Source organism: Brachyistius frenatus, unplaced genomic scaffold (genome assembly GCF_029030835.1).
Source record: "Brachyistius frenatus isolate BFR_SWC_R1_liver_20210118 unplaced genomic scaffold, ASM2903083v1 Contig_316, whole genome shotgun sequence".
Taxonomy (NCBI): Eukaryota; Metazoa; Chordata; class Actinopteri; family Embiotocidae; genus Brachyistius; species Brachyistius frenatus.
The window spans coordinates 40001-56031 of record NW_027210915.1 but is presented as its reverse complement, the minus strand read 5'-3'; the positions used below and the strand labels follow the sequence as shown (position 1 = coordinate 56031).

The 16031-nt window shown below is 41.5% G+C and overlaps 1 protein-coding gene across 2 annotated transcripts in view; it reads right to left on the bottom strand.

Moving 5' to 3' along the window:
* Window positions 1-1534: 1534 nt before the first annotated feature.
* adcyap1r1b (adenylate cyclase activating polypeptide 1b (pituitary) receptor type I) overlaps window positions 1535-16031 on the bottom strand; it is a 24377-nt gene continuing 9880 nt past the window's right edge. Inside the window, exons 3-14 of one of the 2 annotated variants that reach the window (XM_069723120.1) lie at window positions 13775-13871; window positions 11760-11873; window positions 10688-10791; window positions 10477-10574; window positions 9177-9309; window positions 8918-9071; window positions 8707-8767; window positions 8551-8620; window positions 8357-8448; window positions 7051-7180; window positions 6920-6961; window positions 1535-6255 (exon numbers count right to left, since the gene is read on the bottom strand). In XM_069723120.1, coding sequence (XP_069579221.1) covers window positions 5890-6255; window positions 6920-6961; window positions 7051-7180; window positions 8357-8448; window positions 8551-8620; window positions 8707-8767; window positions 8918-9071; window positions 9177-9309; window positions 10477-10574; window positions 10688-10791; window positions 11760-11873; window positions 13775-13871 — 1461 coding nt within the window. In that variant the 3' untranslated portion in view covers window positions 1535-5889. The remainder of the gene's footprint in view (window positions 6256-6919; window positions 6962-7050; window positions 7181-8356; window positions 8449-8550; window positions 8621-8706; window positions 8768-8917; window positions 9072-9176; window positions 9310-10476; window positions 10575-10687; window positions 10792-11759; window positions 11874-13774; window positions 13872-16031) is intronic. The other variant, XM_069723121.1, reaches the window with a different exon arrangement.

The window sequence follows — 16031 nt, the reverse complement described above, 5'->3', positions numbered from 1 at the left end:
AAGATTATACGTTGTTGATAGAAAGATTTGTTTGAACATTGATTTTGTATCGTACATGTTTCACTGTTATATGCTGTAATATCGCAAAATGTGGAAGAAAACGTTCCTGTACGTGCTCCTATTCGTTAGCAACGGTTTGTAGAGTGTTAGAGACCGAATGAGCTGCTTCTGGATCTCCTCTCCTGTGGATCTCCTCTCCTGTGGATCTCCTCTCCTGTGGATCTCCTCTCGGTACTTTTCCTCTGCGCGTTGACCTGACCGGCATTTAGCAAATACGGTACTTTACATGCAGATGTATGTTTGTACGGTATCGTCCGATGGAAAGGAAAACAGGATTCCTCATCTTTGGACGCCACAGTGCCTTCCTCCAGGTGGACTGAACCAACAGGAAGTTTTGCCTTCATAATCTGTGTAACTAAAGATTGTGATAGAAAAAAACAACAACAAAAAACATGCTTTTTTGCAGAGCAGCATAACGGATGTGCTTCTGTGTTGTGTCGGATTCAAGATACGAACTTTGTACTCGTCGTATTTAAAAAATGTGCTGCGAGGAAGCGAAGGCTAACCGGGTGTTAAGGTGTAATGTTGTTTTTTTGTTGTTGTTTTTTTAAGAAAGCTTTTCGCAATAGATTCTTTACGAGTTTTCCAGTGTGAACAATGAAAAAGTGTTAGTTCTCTTTTTCTGAGTGTGATGTGAATGTTTTTCTTCCAGGTTTCCGGTTTACTACAAGAGCACCAGTTTCTGGTTTGGTGTTTGTTTATTTGGGAGACGGGGGATGACGGTTAAGGACGATGCTAGTGCTTTCATTTTTTTTTTTTTTATTGTCAACAATGTTTCTCGATATTTTCTATATTCCTGTCGTGTGGCACTCGGCTTTAATCCCATCGGTTCTTGCTGAAAATGTAATTACAAAAAAACCTGTAAACATAAGCAAAAGTTTCATTTTAGATGGACTTCAGCGAACAACACCGAGATAACTTGTGAAAAAAAATTATTGACTTCGTATTTGATGAGTGAAGTTGAATGGGAGTCTATGGAGCCGGAGGCTTTTTGGAGCCGACCTCTAGTGGCACTCGGTGGTATTGCAGCTGAAGACACTTCTGGATCAGAACCATTTTTCAGACCCGGAAGCTACGAAAACTTTTATATCCAGTCGATGTGTTGAAGTCGAGCGTTTCTTTCTAAATGTACTTGCAGCAGTGGCGCGCACTGATTGGTTAAAGCTCGTCCAATCATTTCAAACTTAACTCGAAGTCTTTCGCCCGGTAGGGTGCAAACATTTACCGTGCAACGTATCCATACTCCAAATATTCACAGTTCATTTGGCTGATATGTGAGCTATTTTTTTAAAGATGTACATTTACAGAGTAACAAATGAGACCGTGTGCCACAGACGGGATTCAGAAATGGTTGATTTGGTCTTTTCATGTGACTTTGTTGACAATAAAAAAAGAAAAAAAAAAGTAAAAACAGAATGACGCCAACCACATCCTTTGAGGTACAACACAGCATTTAACAAACAACATTGACCCAACAAGTTAAAAACATTTATTGTTGATACTTCCATAATGTACAAAAAAAAAACCTTCTAATGTGCACACCAAAGGGAAAAAAAAAAAAAAAACAGTTAAAGAGATCAAAAAGAGGAGCTCATTTAAGCAGACGAGCTCACAGCAGAGTGCTTGAAGCTACTTTTACATTCAGCCATCAGTACACAAACTGCCGAGCCCTGTTTATTTATTTTTTTTCACCTTTAACAGTTTCAAACAGGAAATCAAGCACAACGAAGCAGTTCAATAAAGATAAACCACCGTCAAGAAAGGAAATGACATTTAGGAAATAAATTATCTTGTCATGCTGTGCAGTAAAAAAAGAAAAGAAAGTGCAGCAGTTGTTGTTTTTTAATTGTACTTTTCCTCATGTCTGCAGACGGTTTAACATTCAAAGGAAAAGTATTTGACGGTTTTGAGAAATCGTTCACAGTTGAAACCCCGTAATTGTAATGGCCTCATCCGCCCATTACCAGTGGATTTTAAAAACATGGACTCGGATTCCCTTTAATGGCCTGAGAGCCTCGAAACCTCAATTTCATCTGCTGGTCAAATGAGATTAAAAAAAAAACAACGATTTAACACACATGCATCAGCCTGTTAAGAGAGTACAGAGGCATCACAGGAGGCGTTTAAACTTTTAGCAAACACGATCACCATTTAAAAAAATTATAACAATAATATAAACAAAATAGGAGAACAATCACGGCACAAAGTTTTTTTTAAATGACAGCTATTCACTTCGAACCACAGAGAACTCCATTTACAAGACGTTGGCAGCTTGTTTCTGTCTTTACACATTTAAACTTGCAAGTTTATTTAGTCACACAAAGGGGTCGGCTACAGACCTCTGAAACACTTCGACTAACTACTTCATAGTTTAAAAAAAACAACAACAGGTTGAAATGAATATTTATTCTTAAAATAAAGAGCAAAGTCTTTTGTCTGACATCAACATAGTACTGGCAATATAAGGCTCCAGCTCCCATATCAACACCGACGCAGAATGATTCATAAATACGTGATCGGGACAAAACTAAACAAAACAAAAAGCCTCGTTGGTATTGTTTTAATGTTGTTGTTTTGATGACGTGAACTAGAGCAGCAGTAGTGATTGTCCAGCCCTTTCACCCCCCCCCCCCCACCCCCGCCTCACCGCCGATGAAACAGTGCCCCCTTATGGCTGCTGTTGGATCTGCACTGGTATTATCGCAGGTCTGACTGAATACATACACAGCACAGCAACAGGACAGTACAGTTTCTGGTCAGCCCTTCGTTCCTTTCGCTTTTGCCCTTGAGTGGTCTGGACTCCCAGGATTTAGGATGATTTGGATGTTTGCAGGATCCAAAAGACGCTTCATAACCTAACGGCTGAACATTTTTTTTTTAGACATCAAAGTTGCACATAAACTTTTCTTCCACGTAATTTCGGTGACAATTTTACTTTGACATTAAAACATGGAGAATGATTATTTAATCTTTTGGTCACTAAAAGTTATTTAAAAAATATAGAAAAATTATTTTTCATCTTTGATGGATTTTTTTTTCTTTTTTTAAGATAATTAATTATTTTAAACCAACTTAATTAAAGTTCCTGTGATTCGACTGAAAAAGTAAAAACGGCCTTTGTAACGTTAATTCTAGCAAACTGTATTTTCACAACGTGACGAATAAACCTTATATGTAACCTGGACGTCTAAAAACCTTTCAGCCATATTTATCTCAGTTTTTAACCCAAACACATGGCTGTTGTTTGATATGATGATACAATATAATAAAATAAGGACTGTAAAAGCATTTACTGTAAATCATCATCTGGAGAGATAAATTGTTCTAAAAGTAGAAAACCATTCAATTTAAATGTAAAAATGTCGACGTGATTAAATGACAATATTTTGCTTTTGTTGGTTTCAGTTTGGACTCATGACCTTGTTTTTAAAATCCAGATGTGAAATATGGAGTCCTTAAACTGACAAAACTGTCACAAAAATTCAAACCTGCAACTGAAAACATGAATAAATATTTTTAAAATAGCTTTTAGTCGGTTGATAATAATTGGAAATGTCATCAATTCTTGAATAATTATCATTTGAAGAAATTCTGTCAGTTTTCGAGACGTCTTTTTTTTACCTGAAAATCACCAGAAAGAGGTTTATTGTGTGACTTCAAACAGCTGATATGAAGAATAACTCATCCACAGTAAAAAGCTCAACTGAGATGTGCTTTTTCTCATAAATAACATGTATTCAAGAAACAAAGCAAATATATCTCATGCTAATCAGAGAATTCACTGGTTTGGAGCTACAGATCCAGTTTGTCTTTTAAAGACATTATTAGCAAATTGTGTCAAATTTAAATGACTTTTAGAAATTTAAAAACATCTTAAAGAAAAAAATTCTCTTTTCCAGTCCAGTAATTTCCCTTTTTTTTTTTTGCCGTAGAGAAATAAACAATGCCTGTCAAACAAGGAACTAGAACATGTGTATTACTGTGTACATGTGACGTAGTGTAGCGTACATCGACTTCCTGTATGTATGAAGTCAATATATATCGTAGCGCTGCTTTATTCGGTCGTATGTTCTGCTCATCGTTAAAAGATTCATTAAAGTACTTCGAAGGCCTCCAGGTTTAAAACACTGATTTTGTCTTAAGCATCTTAAAAGCACTTTGTTAGACCCTTTGTTTTCTTTACTTTGCAGTTTCGTTTTTCATCAACAGAAGCCAAACTACTTGTTTTGTGCTTTAAAGGCACTTTTGGAGACACAAAGTCGAGTCGGACGTTCGGAGGACAGTTGAGTTTGGACCAAAAGGAAAAATCTGCAGCGACATCAGTTGCAAAGCTGAGTCAGCCTTCAAATACTCAGCGAGGAGTCGAATCATTCGTCTTTGGAAAGAGAGAAATTAACCCGCCGAGTTTTTAACAAATGTAATTAAATAAAAACCCTCTCTGGAAGTAGCATCCGTCTCAAGTGTGTTTAAACAAACCGAGATTATTAACAGATTTTTCAGAAACAAATCGTAAAATGTGATCTTCCAAAACGCCGGCGTGCAGCTTCACGTCGACCGGCACGACGTTGTGAAACGTTCCTGCAGGAGGTCGTTGAAGAGAAAATTCATCCACGTCCGATTAAAAACAGACTTCTGACCAAAGAATTCAAAAGAAAAAGTCCAATAAAAAGAGAAATTATACGGATAAGAAATGCAAATTTCATGCAAAGCGAGTTGAACTCGCGGCGCTCCGGTCGTAAGTTCGTTGACATTTTCCGTATGAACGGCTGTTTAAAAAACAACAACAACAACAACAACAACAACAACACGTCTCCGGTGAGATTCTTAAAAGGAGATTCGTGTCTGTGGTCGTATTCAGGTGGAAAAACCTCCGAGTCAAACGTCGTCGTGTGTTTTTGTTTTCTAACATCATTTCATCACAACTGTAGAAAATAAATCCCTCTAATTAAAATTCTGCTTTTCCACGTTTTTCCCAGCTGTCGCGACATTTCCCGTCCTTCGTCCCGGCCGTCTTCAACATCCGTCGCCTTGTTTAAAAATCCATCGGTTTGCACAGGAAGCAGAAAACAAAGATTCCTGGATAGAAAACAGAAAGCGAGTCGCTGTTGGGACGTGGAGCGCCGCGGGATGATGCTACTGAAATGAGCCGCTCCGGGCGTTCCTACCTCCATTAATAACACCGACACAAGACAGAAAAAGAGCCATTTTCTTTCAAATTTGATGTGATGGTGGAAGTCGCCCGTAACCGACTCAGTTGAGATATTTTGTCCAGTTGGTCTTCAAGAGTTCCTCCGGCTGTGTGATGTTTGACGGGACCCACGTGAGACGGATCCTTTTTATTTTAAATGGTCAAAATTGAAGCAGCAGAGGCAGAAATATCCTCAACTCCCCAAAAACCGATCGACACGACGCGTCCCATAATGCAACACAACCGCGTCTCCGTTCGAGTCTCCGTTCGAGTCTCCGTGGAAACCTGCAACAAGTCTTCAAAATATAACAAGTCCCGAGTTTCTCCGAAACCTACAGAAGACGTTTCACGTGGGTTTTTTTTGTTTTGTTTTTTACGACAATTCGGAGAAAACAAATCTTCTTGTTTAAAATGTTTTTAAAAGTATTTACATCGGCCCCGTGTTTTCTGTCGAACCTCTTTCGAGCAGCTCAGATGTTTTAAAGAGAGTCCGACTGGAACGACCCGGACACGGAGAGCCGGTCCCGACTTGGAGCACGAACACGACATATATACAGACAGAAATATTCATCCACGTCGGCATGACGACGTCTCGGGGGAAGTTTCCAGCTGCACCTCGGGGGGGGGGGGGGGAGGGGGGTTCAGACGAGAGGCTGTTCGGGGTCGCTGGAGTTCAGCTGGGTTTCCATGACGATGTCGTCGGGGTACGGGTTGAGGAACGGGTCGGTGAGGCTGGTCATCGGGAGGAGGGCGGGCGCGGCGGCGTCCCCGGCGGCGGCGTCCCCGTCGTCCCCGTCCCCGGCGCTCAGGTGGCCGGCGTCTCCGCCTGCAGGCTGGACATGCGGATCTGCGAGCTGCTCTTGCTGAGGATGGACAGCTGCGTGCCGCCGTTCACCCCGCTGCTCGCCAGCGAAGGATGCCGGTGCTTCAGGTCCACAGCAAAGTACCGGTTCACCGTCCAGCTGCGCCATTTCCTCTTGATCTCCGATTGCACCTTGAGGGACATACTTCACACGGTCATTATTAATGGACCTCGCTGGAAAGACACCAGCTCACTGTTTCTGGGTTCACAACTGGAAAATATCATTTCACAGGATTTTGTGTCGACAGAAAAAAAAAAAAAAAAAAAATTGTCACGTTTCCTGTCGTAAGAAAAACATGAAGAAAACTTGCAGCATTGTGAAGTGAAAAAGGGAGAAATGTTAATGAGATACTTAAAGTGTGCTTTTAATCTTTTCTACAGCCGCCGAACCTTTTAAACTGAAGACGACACTCGTACCAATGAATGTATCAGCAGAAATTTTGTTTGTAAAAATATACGAAGTGAGAATTATTTTCGATTGTCTCACAGTTTTCTTGTTTTTTTTTTACTAACCAGCCTTTTTATTGTGTTAGGAAAAAGGTTTTTATTATAAATTAGGCCTCATCGACTGCCAGGCGTAACATCCACACAGCAGGGGGCGCTGCAGACGAGGGTTAAAGCAGCAAAGTAAATCATTCTTTATTTTAAAACCAAAAATAATGAGCGTTATTTACAATCTCATCTCTCGTGTGTAACTGTTGTGTTTCGGTGACGCTTTTCTGTCCTGTTTTTTTCTACGTCGCGCTTCGGGGAGGAAATAAGAAGATATGTGTGAAAGTGTGAATATTTGTTTTTTAAAGGAGATTTACCTCTCCGTTCAGGAAGCAGTAGAGGACGGCCACCACGAAGCCCTGAGGAGACACAGAGGGTTTTAATGAAGGGTCGTTATGACCTCTAAATGTCGGCTGCGCGGAGGTGGTTTCTGTTTCCTGTCGGTCACCTGGAAGGACCCGAGGCCGAGCTCGAACACCAGACGCTCCCTCTTGCTGACGTTCTCGGGGGAGAAGGCGAACACGGTGTAGTGGATCCCGAACAGAGGAATCAGCAGCAGGGTGGAGCGGGCCAGCCTCCTGCAAAAAAAACACCACCACGTATACACACCATTAATCACCATTAATCGTGAGGTTTGTGTGCACATTTGTAGTCATTTTCATCGCAAGAAAAGTGCTTCTGAACTGTAAAATCAGTCAATAAAAAAACAACAACAACCTTGAAACAACACATGATCTGATGCTGCGTCCGTTTCAGCCACAGCAGCACCAGGCAGCCTTTCAGAGACGATAATGATCAGAGTTTATTAGAGATTTTGAATAATGGGGTCGGATTTTAATCTGTAGTTCACACTCCGGAGAGGAAGGGGGCGCTGTGTGGCTCCGGGTTCACAGTCCGTCCACCGCTGGTAAAAACTCAGCAGAAGAAGAAAGTCAAAAGGAAAGGTTAAAAAACCTCTTTGGATGATATTGTGGACAGGGTGCTTCAGACTGTATGGTTGGCCAGCTTTGCGGCTGCACACGTTCAGAGCGCCACCACGGGCTTCTCCACCGCAGCCTCCACCCACGGACGGAGGAGTTGTAAGAAAAACAAAAACATGGCTGCCAGCAAGATGTCGGAGTCTCCAAAGAAAACTGTGAGTACAAACTGTTTGTTTTCCTCCAGCTTGTCAGGTACGTTTCCAACAAGACCAACGAGAGCACCAACGACACAGTCACGGACATTCGGACACAAAACCTCCTGAAGAAGAGCCGTTTATCAGCTCTGCAACCAAATCCAAGATTTTATATTTTATATTTTACAAGATGAGGAAAATTATTTTGCGCACAACAAAGACGGGTGCACATCAAATAGTCTTCATTAAATTTATTGTGTGCCAAAACAACAACAACAACAACAACAGCCTCTCCTCTGCGTGGTTATAAAACATCTGGAAATGTTTTTTTTTTTTACCCACAATAAAAAATAATATTTATCTGTGCGGAGCATAAAATAGAAATACTCAACTAAAATACTTTAAATTCATACTCAACCAGTAGGAGTCCTTGAATAAATCGAATTAGTTATTTTTTTTAACTGTTATATGACATTCAAGGACTCTAATTATATTAAATTCTAAAGTAGTAAGTATATATTTATTGAGTAATGCGTAACCACATCAATTAGTTGAGCATTAATCAGAAAAAACATACAAGGAATTTAAAGTTGTTTTTAAAGTTCATACAAGCAGCAGAAAACTAAGAAGTCGGACTTACAGGTAAATACTGGACTCATTTCCACCGATATCTGGGGACTGTAACTTCTGGACGAGGATGATGATGATGCCGATGAAGAGCACGAAGTTGATCTGAAAGGAGAGAAGGAAAAAAAAAGTAAATTAAAAGAAAAATATCTTCGATGAAAGAATTTTTTTTTTTTTAATGACCCAGGTTGTTGTTGTTTGTTTTACCATGATGGAAGCCAGGACCGGTCCCTTTATCACCCACCAGATGGCAGCGTTGTCATTAATGTCCCAGCACCTGAGAGAAAGACAGCAAGAGGGTTCAGCAGGAAGACGTCAACATCTGCTCATTAACCTCGTTTCTTTATTAAATATATAACCGACCCTTTATCGTCGAAGTGCAGCCTCAGCACCGCCCAGATGGTCACGCACACCGTCGGCGTTCCTGTCGGAGACAGAAGGACCAGGATGGAAAACAACGGCGCGTTTCAAACTGTGTGTGTGTGTGTGTGTGTGTGTGTGTGTGTGTGTGTGTGTGTGTGTGTGTGTGTGTGTGTGTGTGTGTGTGTGTGTGTGTGTGTGTGAGACGTCTCACCCCAGCCGATGATGATGTACCAGTAGAAGTACCTCCTCTCGGGGAAGAAGGTCTCCACCAGCAGCGTGAACAGGTACAAGCCCTCGATGAAGAGCCAGAAGTAGTTGGAGAGGACGCAGTAGTGGAAGAAGATCATCACCGCTCGACACTCCAGCTTTCAGGACCACACGGAGGAAAACAGTTAGGGGTCGTGTTTATAAAAACATCTCCAAGGAAACCAGAGTTTTTCTTTTATATATCTATATCTATATATACTCACGGTGTGTATGAAGCAGTGCTCGCTGTCGTCTTTGGCGTACAGCACGCCGTCTTTGATGAAGACAGAAATGGCTCTCAGCATGAAGGACACGAACAGGTTCATGTGGATGAAGTTCCTCGTGCAGTGCAGCTTCCTGCGGCGGAAAACCAGAAGATGACGGACGAACTTTTTATTTCCGATCAAACGTTCGTCCCTCATCGAGGACGGGACTAACTTTAGTCACGTCGAGGTTTTTTTCTTCGTAACTTAGAAAACGGCGTAACGTCTTCCCGCCGGCCTCATCTCTTCCCCTCTGTGACTGTCGCGTTTCCTGGATTACATTCTCTGCGCGCCTCTGGATGCCGTCCACGTTGCCGTTGCCTAGCAACGGTGTTTTTGTTTGTTGTTGTTTTTTCCGGATTTTGAAAAGTCAAGCGTACGTTGAACACGACTTCTCGTGTCGCAAACACAAGCTCACGACTTCCATTTTGCAAGCAGCGACAGTTTTAAAGTACGTAACCTAACGTGAGTAACATGGAGATAAATCGGCGCGTACGTTACTTATGTTCGTTTAGAAAGAAATAATTTGCTGACTTTTGTTTTCCATCCGTCCTACGTGGAATTTATCATATTTTGTCACGTGACCTTTGACCCCGGTCGTACGTGTTACCGTAAATGAGATTTAAAAAGTGCGACACGAGTCCATAAAATTAATTTATTAATGGACGAAGCGTCGATTTAAAAATTTTGAAAATGGAAAAAAAAAAAGTAGTTGAATCTGACAAGAGTGGGGAAGGAAGTTATCTTGTTGTTGCAGCCGTTATAAACTTCATATCACTTTTAAATATTTTATTGACGTGTGTGTGTGTGTGTGTGTGTGTGTGTGTGTGTGTGTGTGTGTGTGTGTGTGTGTGTGTGTGTGTGTGTTTTATAAAATGGTTCAACACTTCAGAAAGTGGATATCCGTCCTTGACAACCTCACGTTCGTTTTTTTCAGATATCCAAATTTTTTATTGAAGATTCAGTTTCTCTCCGTTCAAATCTCAGATTTTCAGTCGCAATAATAAAAAGAATAAACCATCAAACTGTGATACTGACGTTACCATAGCAACCCTGGCTTCTCTAAAACGTGGCAGGGTCACCTTAAACTATTTGATTGAATATCAATTGATCCTTTTCAATGCTCCATTTTGTTAATTTATTTGTTTTGCCTTTTTTTTTTTTTTTTTTTTTTTTTTTCAGTAGTGTTTTGTTTTTGTTAAATTTTGAATTTTTAAAACTCATGAAATGAAAGTTGGCCCCCGATTTGATCTGGTCTCACCTGAACCTGCACAGGATGACCATGGCGGTGGTGAGGGACACCAGAGAGGTGCTGTAGCCCACCGTGTACAGAGCCTTCACCGACACGTAATACAGGCCCTGGAACGGGAAAACACAATAAAAACAAATTTAAAAAAAACAAAACAACAACTGATGTAGAAAAACATCCAATTTAAAAACATTTAAAAAAGTCTTAAATCCGTGAGACTCACCAGGTTGGTGCTGTTTCCCTCCTCGTGCAGGCAGGCGTCGATGTAGTGGGGGAACGTCTCCGACCAGCCGTACTCGGTGCAGTTACGACTCACCTTCCCCAACTCTGAGGACACACGACACTTTATTATTTGATTATTTGATTTCTGACTTATTATTAAAATCAGGAAGAGAGGCCGACCTTTCTGATGGTGATTATTATTACCAAAGACGTGTTAAAAGAAACCTTGTGTTTGCTGTATACTTATGTTATAATCAATCGTCGGGGTGGTGGCGACTTTTTATTTTCCTTCTGAACTACAGTTTAAGATACGAGCAGGTAAACGCTGACTCGGCTCCTGCTCGGCTACCTTAAGATGTAATGCCGCATAATATTGTAAAATAGTGCCCCTTAACGTACATATTTCACCTCCAGTGGCTTTAATATCGTTAAAATCCTCTCCCTCACTGTCCGACAGCATCAGCTCCTTCTAACTCATCAGTATTTCCGTACGATGATTACATAGGAGTGTTTTTTGATGACTAGTATATATTTCTCTTTTTAGAATTAAACTTTGGTCTCTGCATTCAAATGTAAAACTTTATGTTTTATATTTTTGTTTCCAAAGACCCACAGTAACTTTAAAATGTAATTTATGTGTAATTTGGTTTTTAAAACCTTGAAGCTTCTGGGAACAAATAAAAGCATGTATTTTTCCACTCCTTCATAACTGGAAATCCCCTTCGAGGATCCATTAATGAGTCCGGTGAAAGGAAATGATCGTGATGCATCGTTGTGAATTGTTTCCGCTCTGAAGAAAAATAAACACCCACACAGGCATATTTCCTGTAAACTGTGTTATTGTAGGTGTTGTTTAAGCAGGTGGATAGATGTCCTTCCTTGGACATATTTGTGAGGACGAAAACTGTCCCTCGAGTTTCAACTGAACTCCATCCCCCCAAAAAATACCAAAACTTGACCCTGAAAACGTCCTGTGAAGTCAGGACGGTCCAAAAACAAATAGGGAGCCTTCAAACATCCAATAATATGACGAGGATTCAGAGTTAATGAGGAATGTGTCACTGCAAACTGACCGAAGTCTTCCTCACTGAAGAACTGAGAGAAGAGTTCGGGACAGTTGACCTCGACCACCTCGCCGATCCTGGCCGGCTGCCAACACGTCAGATTGTCCCAAAACCACGGGCAGTCTGAGGACACAACAACAATAACAACAACAACAATAAACAATGGAAAGACAAACAGAGTTTCAGTCACAAATCACAAATTGTGTTTATCGCCAATAATAAAACAGATCAATAAAATATACTGATGTGCTCTCATTGACACGTATTAGGGACGTTGCAGTTTCCGAGTTTGTCCAGCAGGGGGCCACAGAAATTCACCATTACAGCTCCTGCTTGGTTTTTTTTTTGTGTATCTAGTTTAGATTAAACTCTTTTCTTTAATGACAGAATATTGAAGGTCAGTTTAACGCTCCTCCCTTAAACTTAAAACTATAGTCAGTACATTCACCACTGTTTCTCACACCTGAGTAGTAACCATGACGATGCTGGGAGGGATCAGAGGTGACCTAAACCTTTGAACTAGTACTAGATGTTGATATAAAGTCCAGTTGCTCTCCCTTTTCTTGTTTGTTTTTGTCTCAGTGAATAATTCATGTGTTGAATTTTGAGTTTCTACAGTTTATTTACGTTGTCATCGGGTGTAGTTGAGTTTTTGTTGCTACGTCAAATACGTTGCTGACGTGAGCTTGCTCTGGGCCTCCCGGTTTTGCCGAGCTGGTTGAGGAGTCTACGTGTCACTTTTCAGGTTTCTTGTCTCATAAATAAAAAAATAATAATAATACAAGCTGTTTTTAAAAACCAGGACCTTTGTTAACGTAACGGCTCAGTTTAGTGTCATTTAGACGCCATTGAATGTTTTAGTTTTTTCAAACTAAAAGCTATAAATAGTTTGCCGCAATGCTTTTCTTCCATTTGAATTTTAACATTCAAATGGCCTCTGTTTCCTTTAACTTTCTGTTTTATTATTATTTTCTGATGTGCGTTAGCAGCTGTTTCACCTCCCGCAGCTCCGTTTTAGTCTTTATAACGAGGTCGAGAGGGAGGACTGGCACAAAGCGTCTCTCGGTCTGATCTTCCCTTCATCCGTCATCTAATCAGCCAGAGAGACGCCTGTCACTCACTCATCAACCACTGACAACCGTAGCCTTCTCGCCCATCGCTTCCAGACACGGAGGCGCAGAGAGAAACATCAGCAGTAATTTCTTCTGCTCAGTTTTATTTTATTATTTTTTTTGTTCTTTTATGCTGCAAAACGAGCACAAAGGCAAACTGTTTAGTCTTTCTAATTATCTCTCGGTGCAGAAAAACAGGTCAGCGTCGACCGCAGTTTGTAGAATTATCTCCAGTTTATTAGTGTGAAGACTCTGAAGATTGTTGATCATTAGCTCTCGTTTAAAGCTATTACAAAAACATTGGTTAGCATGAAGGGGAGGGGGGCGGATGTTCAAGATGGGTTTAATATCTGATCGTCTGAGTAGGGAGGCCCTGTTTGGATGACCACAAACATCCAACATGGGTTCACCACATAGTCTATATATAAAAGTGTTCGTAGCTTCAGGTCTGTAAAATGGTTCCGATCCAGAAGTGTCTTCAGCTGCAATACCAGCGAGTGCCACTAGAGGTCGGCTCCAAAAAGCCTCCGGCTCCATAGACTCCCATTCAACTTCTCTCATCAAATCCAAAGTGAATCAAATGTGTCCATCAGTTATCTCGGTGTTGTTAGCTAGAGTCACTCCTTCTTCTTAGTTTTCTGGAGGTCCATCTGAAAATAATCCCTCATTCATTAGAAAAGAAGATTCAAGAAGACCTGTTTTTGGGGGCGTGTCTGTTTGATTGACAGGTCTGTGGTGCAGTCAGGTTACAGCTATCGGTGGGCGGGACATAGTGTTGTCAGGTTTCCAATCAGATCAGTCAGATCCAACACTGGCTCCTCCCCCCCAGCTCGTCCAAATATGGTCACTTCCTGCTTTCAAACCGCTCTGAACTAGCAAAGACTGTGACGGCACACGCTCACAAAAACCTACCAAATTCTGGACTGAAATATTCGAAGGCCATCATTTCCAGGCATTTCTCCTGCTCCCGCTTGATCACACAGTTCGTGGGCACCTGTTGGCTCAAAACCTGGAAGAAAAAACCCGACAAAGCACAGATTAGAAAGAAAGACTCGGGCAGATGAAGAGAGGAAGTTGGAATAGGAAGAGGCCGCTTCATTAGCCGCTGCATGCGGTTCACGCCACAGTGTGGGAGAGCTCTCCACTCTGGGATCCATTTAAACACTCAACCAATTAAACAAATCACTTCAGGGCTGCTGGCACTCCCCCCCCCCCCCCGAGCTAACTGACCGGGTGGAGGGGGCCATTATTCTCTGGGAAACGAGGCAGGGGAAAGCTTTCAGACGCGCACTTCTCACACCGGACCGTGCCAGGCGTCGCTCCCATCTGTTAGGAAACGCACAACTAGTTTGCACTTGTGCTCTCCGGTGGCTTCGAGAGATTCGGGACGACCGCCAAAGATCCCGGATCTACGACTTCCAGACGTTCAGGTCGAGTCCAGAGACGCCTTTCGATTACAGCCCCCCCGCTGAGAGCTGCTCTAAGCCAGGCTGGTGCACGGCCCCCCGGGGAGACGCCACGTCGCAGCTTTATGAGTTACATCGTAGACACCAGTTTGTCCTGTTGTTGTTGTTGTTGTTGTTGTTGTTTTTACCTCCGTGATGAAAATGACAAACATCAGTCTTCAGAGCGCTTTAGCTCCTTTCGGCTCTGTTTTGGTTTTTGAACCAACGACTTCGCGGTTTTGCTTCAATAAAAGCCGCAGACTGTAAATACAGTCGTGAGATTGGCATCTCTACTAGCGACGTGTTCTTCTCCTGATGTTTATTGGCGGTTAGCAGACAGATCATTATGACGTTACCTGATTTCCTTTATAAGCTAGCTGTAAGATGGAAATTTGTATCATAGCGGGGTTTTTGTTGTTGTTTTAACAAAAGATTTTGAAAAATGTTGCGTAAAAAGTTTTCGCTCATGTTTACGGATGTACACTTTTACAAGAAAACAGGAAGTGTACCGTTGGCATGGAAACAGTCAGTCACACTGTGGGCTGCAACTTCAGCCTCAGTATTATTATAAGATGTGGATCTCAGAAAATCGTAATTATGTTGTTTTTTCCGTTTGTTAAAGCAGTACGTGTTTTTTTATCTGCTCGCTTCATATACAGTTTGAACTGGTTAAAATCACACAACTTTTTAAGTTTCTTTCTGGTTGAATCAGTTTGTCTCAGAATATAAAAAGAAAACTGGTTCTTTTTTTCTGTTTTCATAAAGTAAAAGCACTTTATTAAAAACTTGTTGCACATCTATTCAGATGTTTTCAGTTCATGTGCCTGATCAAACCTCAAGTCGCTGAAATTAACATCAGGTCATGAAAAGATGAGGTATAATCTGTGGAGGTGTTAAAGAAACATTAAGGGTGGTGGATAAATATTAATAAAACCTACGTGCGTTGATAAATCATATAATTTTAGTCTTTCTTATTATTATTTTGGTTGGGTATACTATTGAATTTGAGATGAGATTCAGTCTCCAGAGTTAAAATGATGAATATTTTAGACCATTGCACCCGTCTGACCTCTGAGTTCTCACTTGGCACTAATAACGACGTCTCTCCGTGGCGTTGAACTCCGCCGGCGAACATCATTCTGATTCAGACGAGGTGCATCTGGCCTGAACTCGGCGGTGGCGCGGTCGTTAAAATGATGAGGTGTCCGGAAAAAGCCAAACACACCGCGCGAGTCTCCGAAAGTCTTAATTTACTTTTTGTAATTTTTTTTTCTCGGCCGTGTAACATCCTGTGACTAATTATATCATACTTGTCGGCCCCGAATCACTGTCGCTATATCTAATTAGGGCAAACGGTGTACGCCCAGCACGACCGGCTTCACGCTACACGGCTGTGTGTAGGAGTGTGTGCAGCTGTGTAATGACTGCTAAACGATCACATGGCTGGTGGTGGGGGGGCGTTCAAAAACGGGAGCGCAGCTGCTCGACTGCACTTGATCACGCTTCGTTTCCATACGTCGATATACCGAGACTTAAATTTCACGCGCAAATGCGAGTCGTAATTAACTGGTTTTAGAGTCGAGTAGAAATCAAATGAACTGCAGTATACAAATAAAATATAATGAACTACAATCACCACCTCTGAGAGTCTTGAAGGCAGGTTTGTAATTAATCATTTATTTTGTAGATATCCTGACTGAGAAATTTATGTTTAAAAAGATATG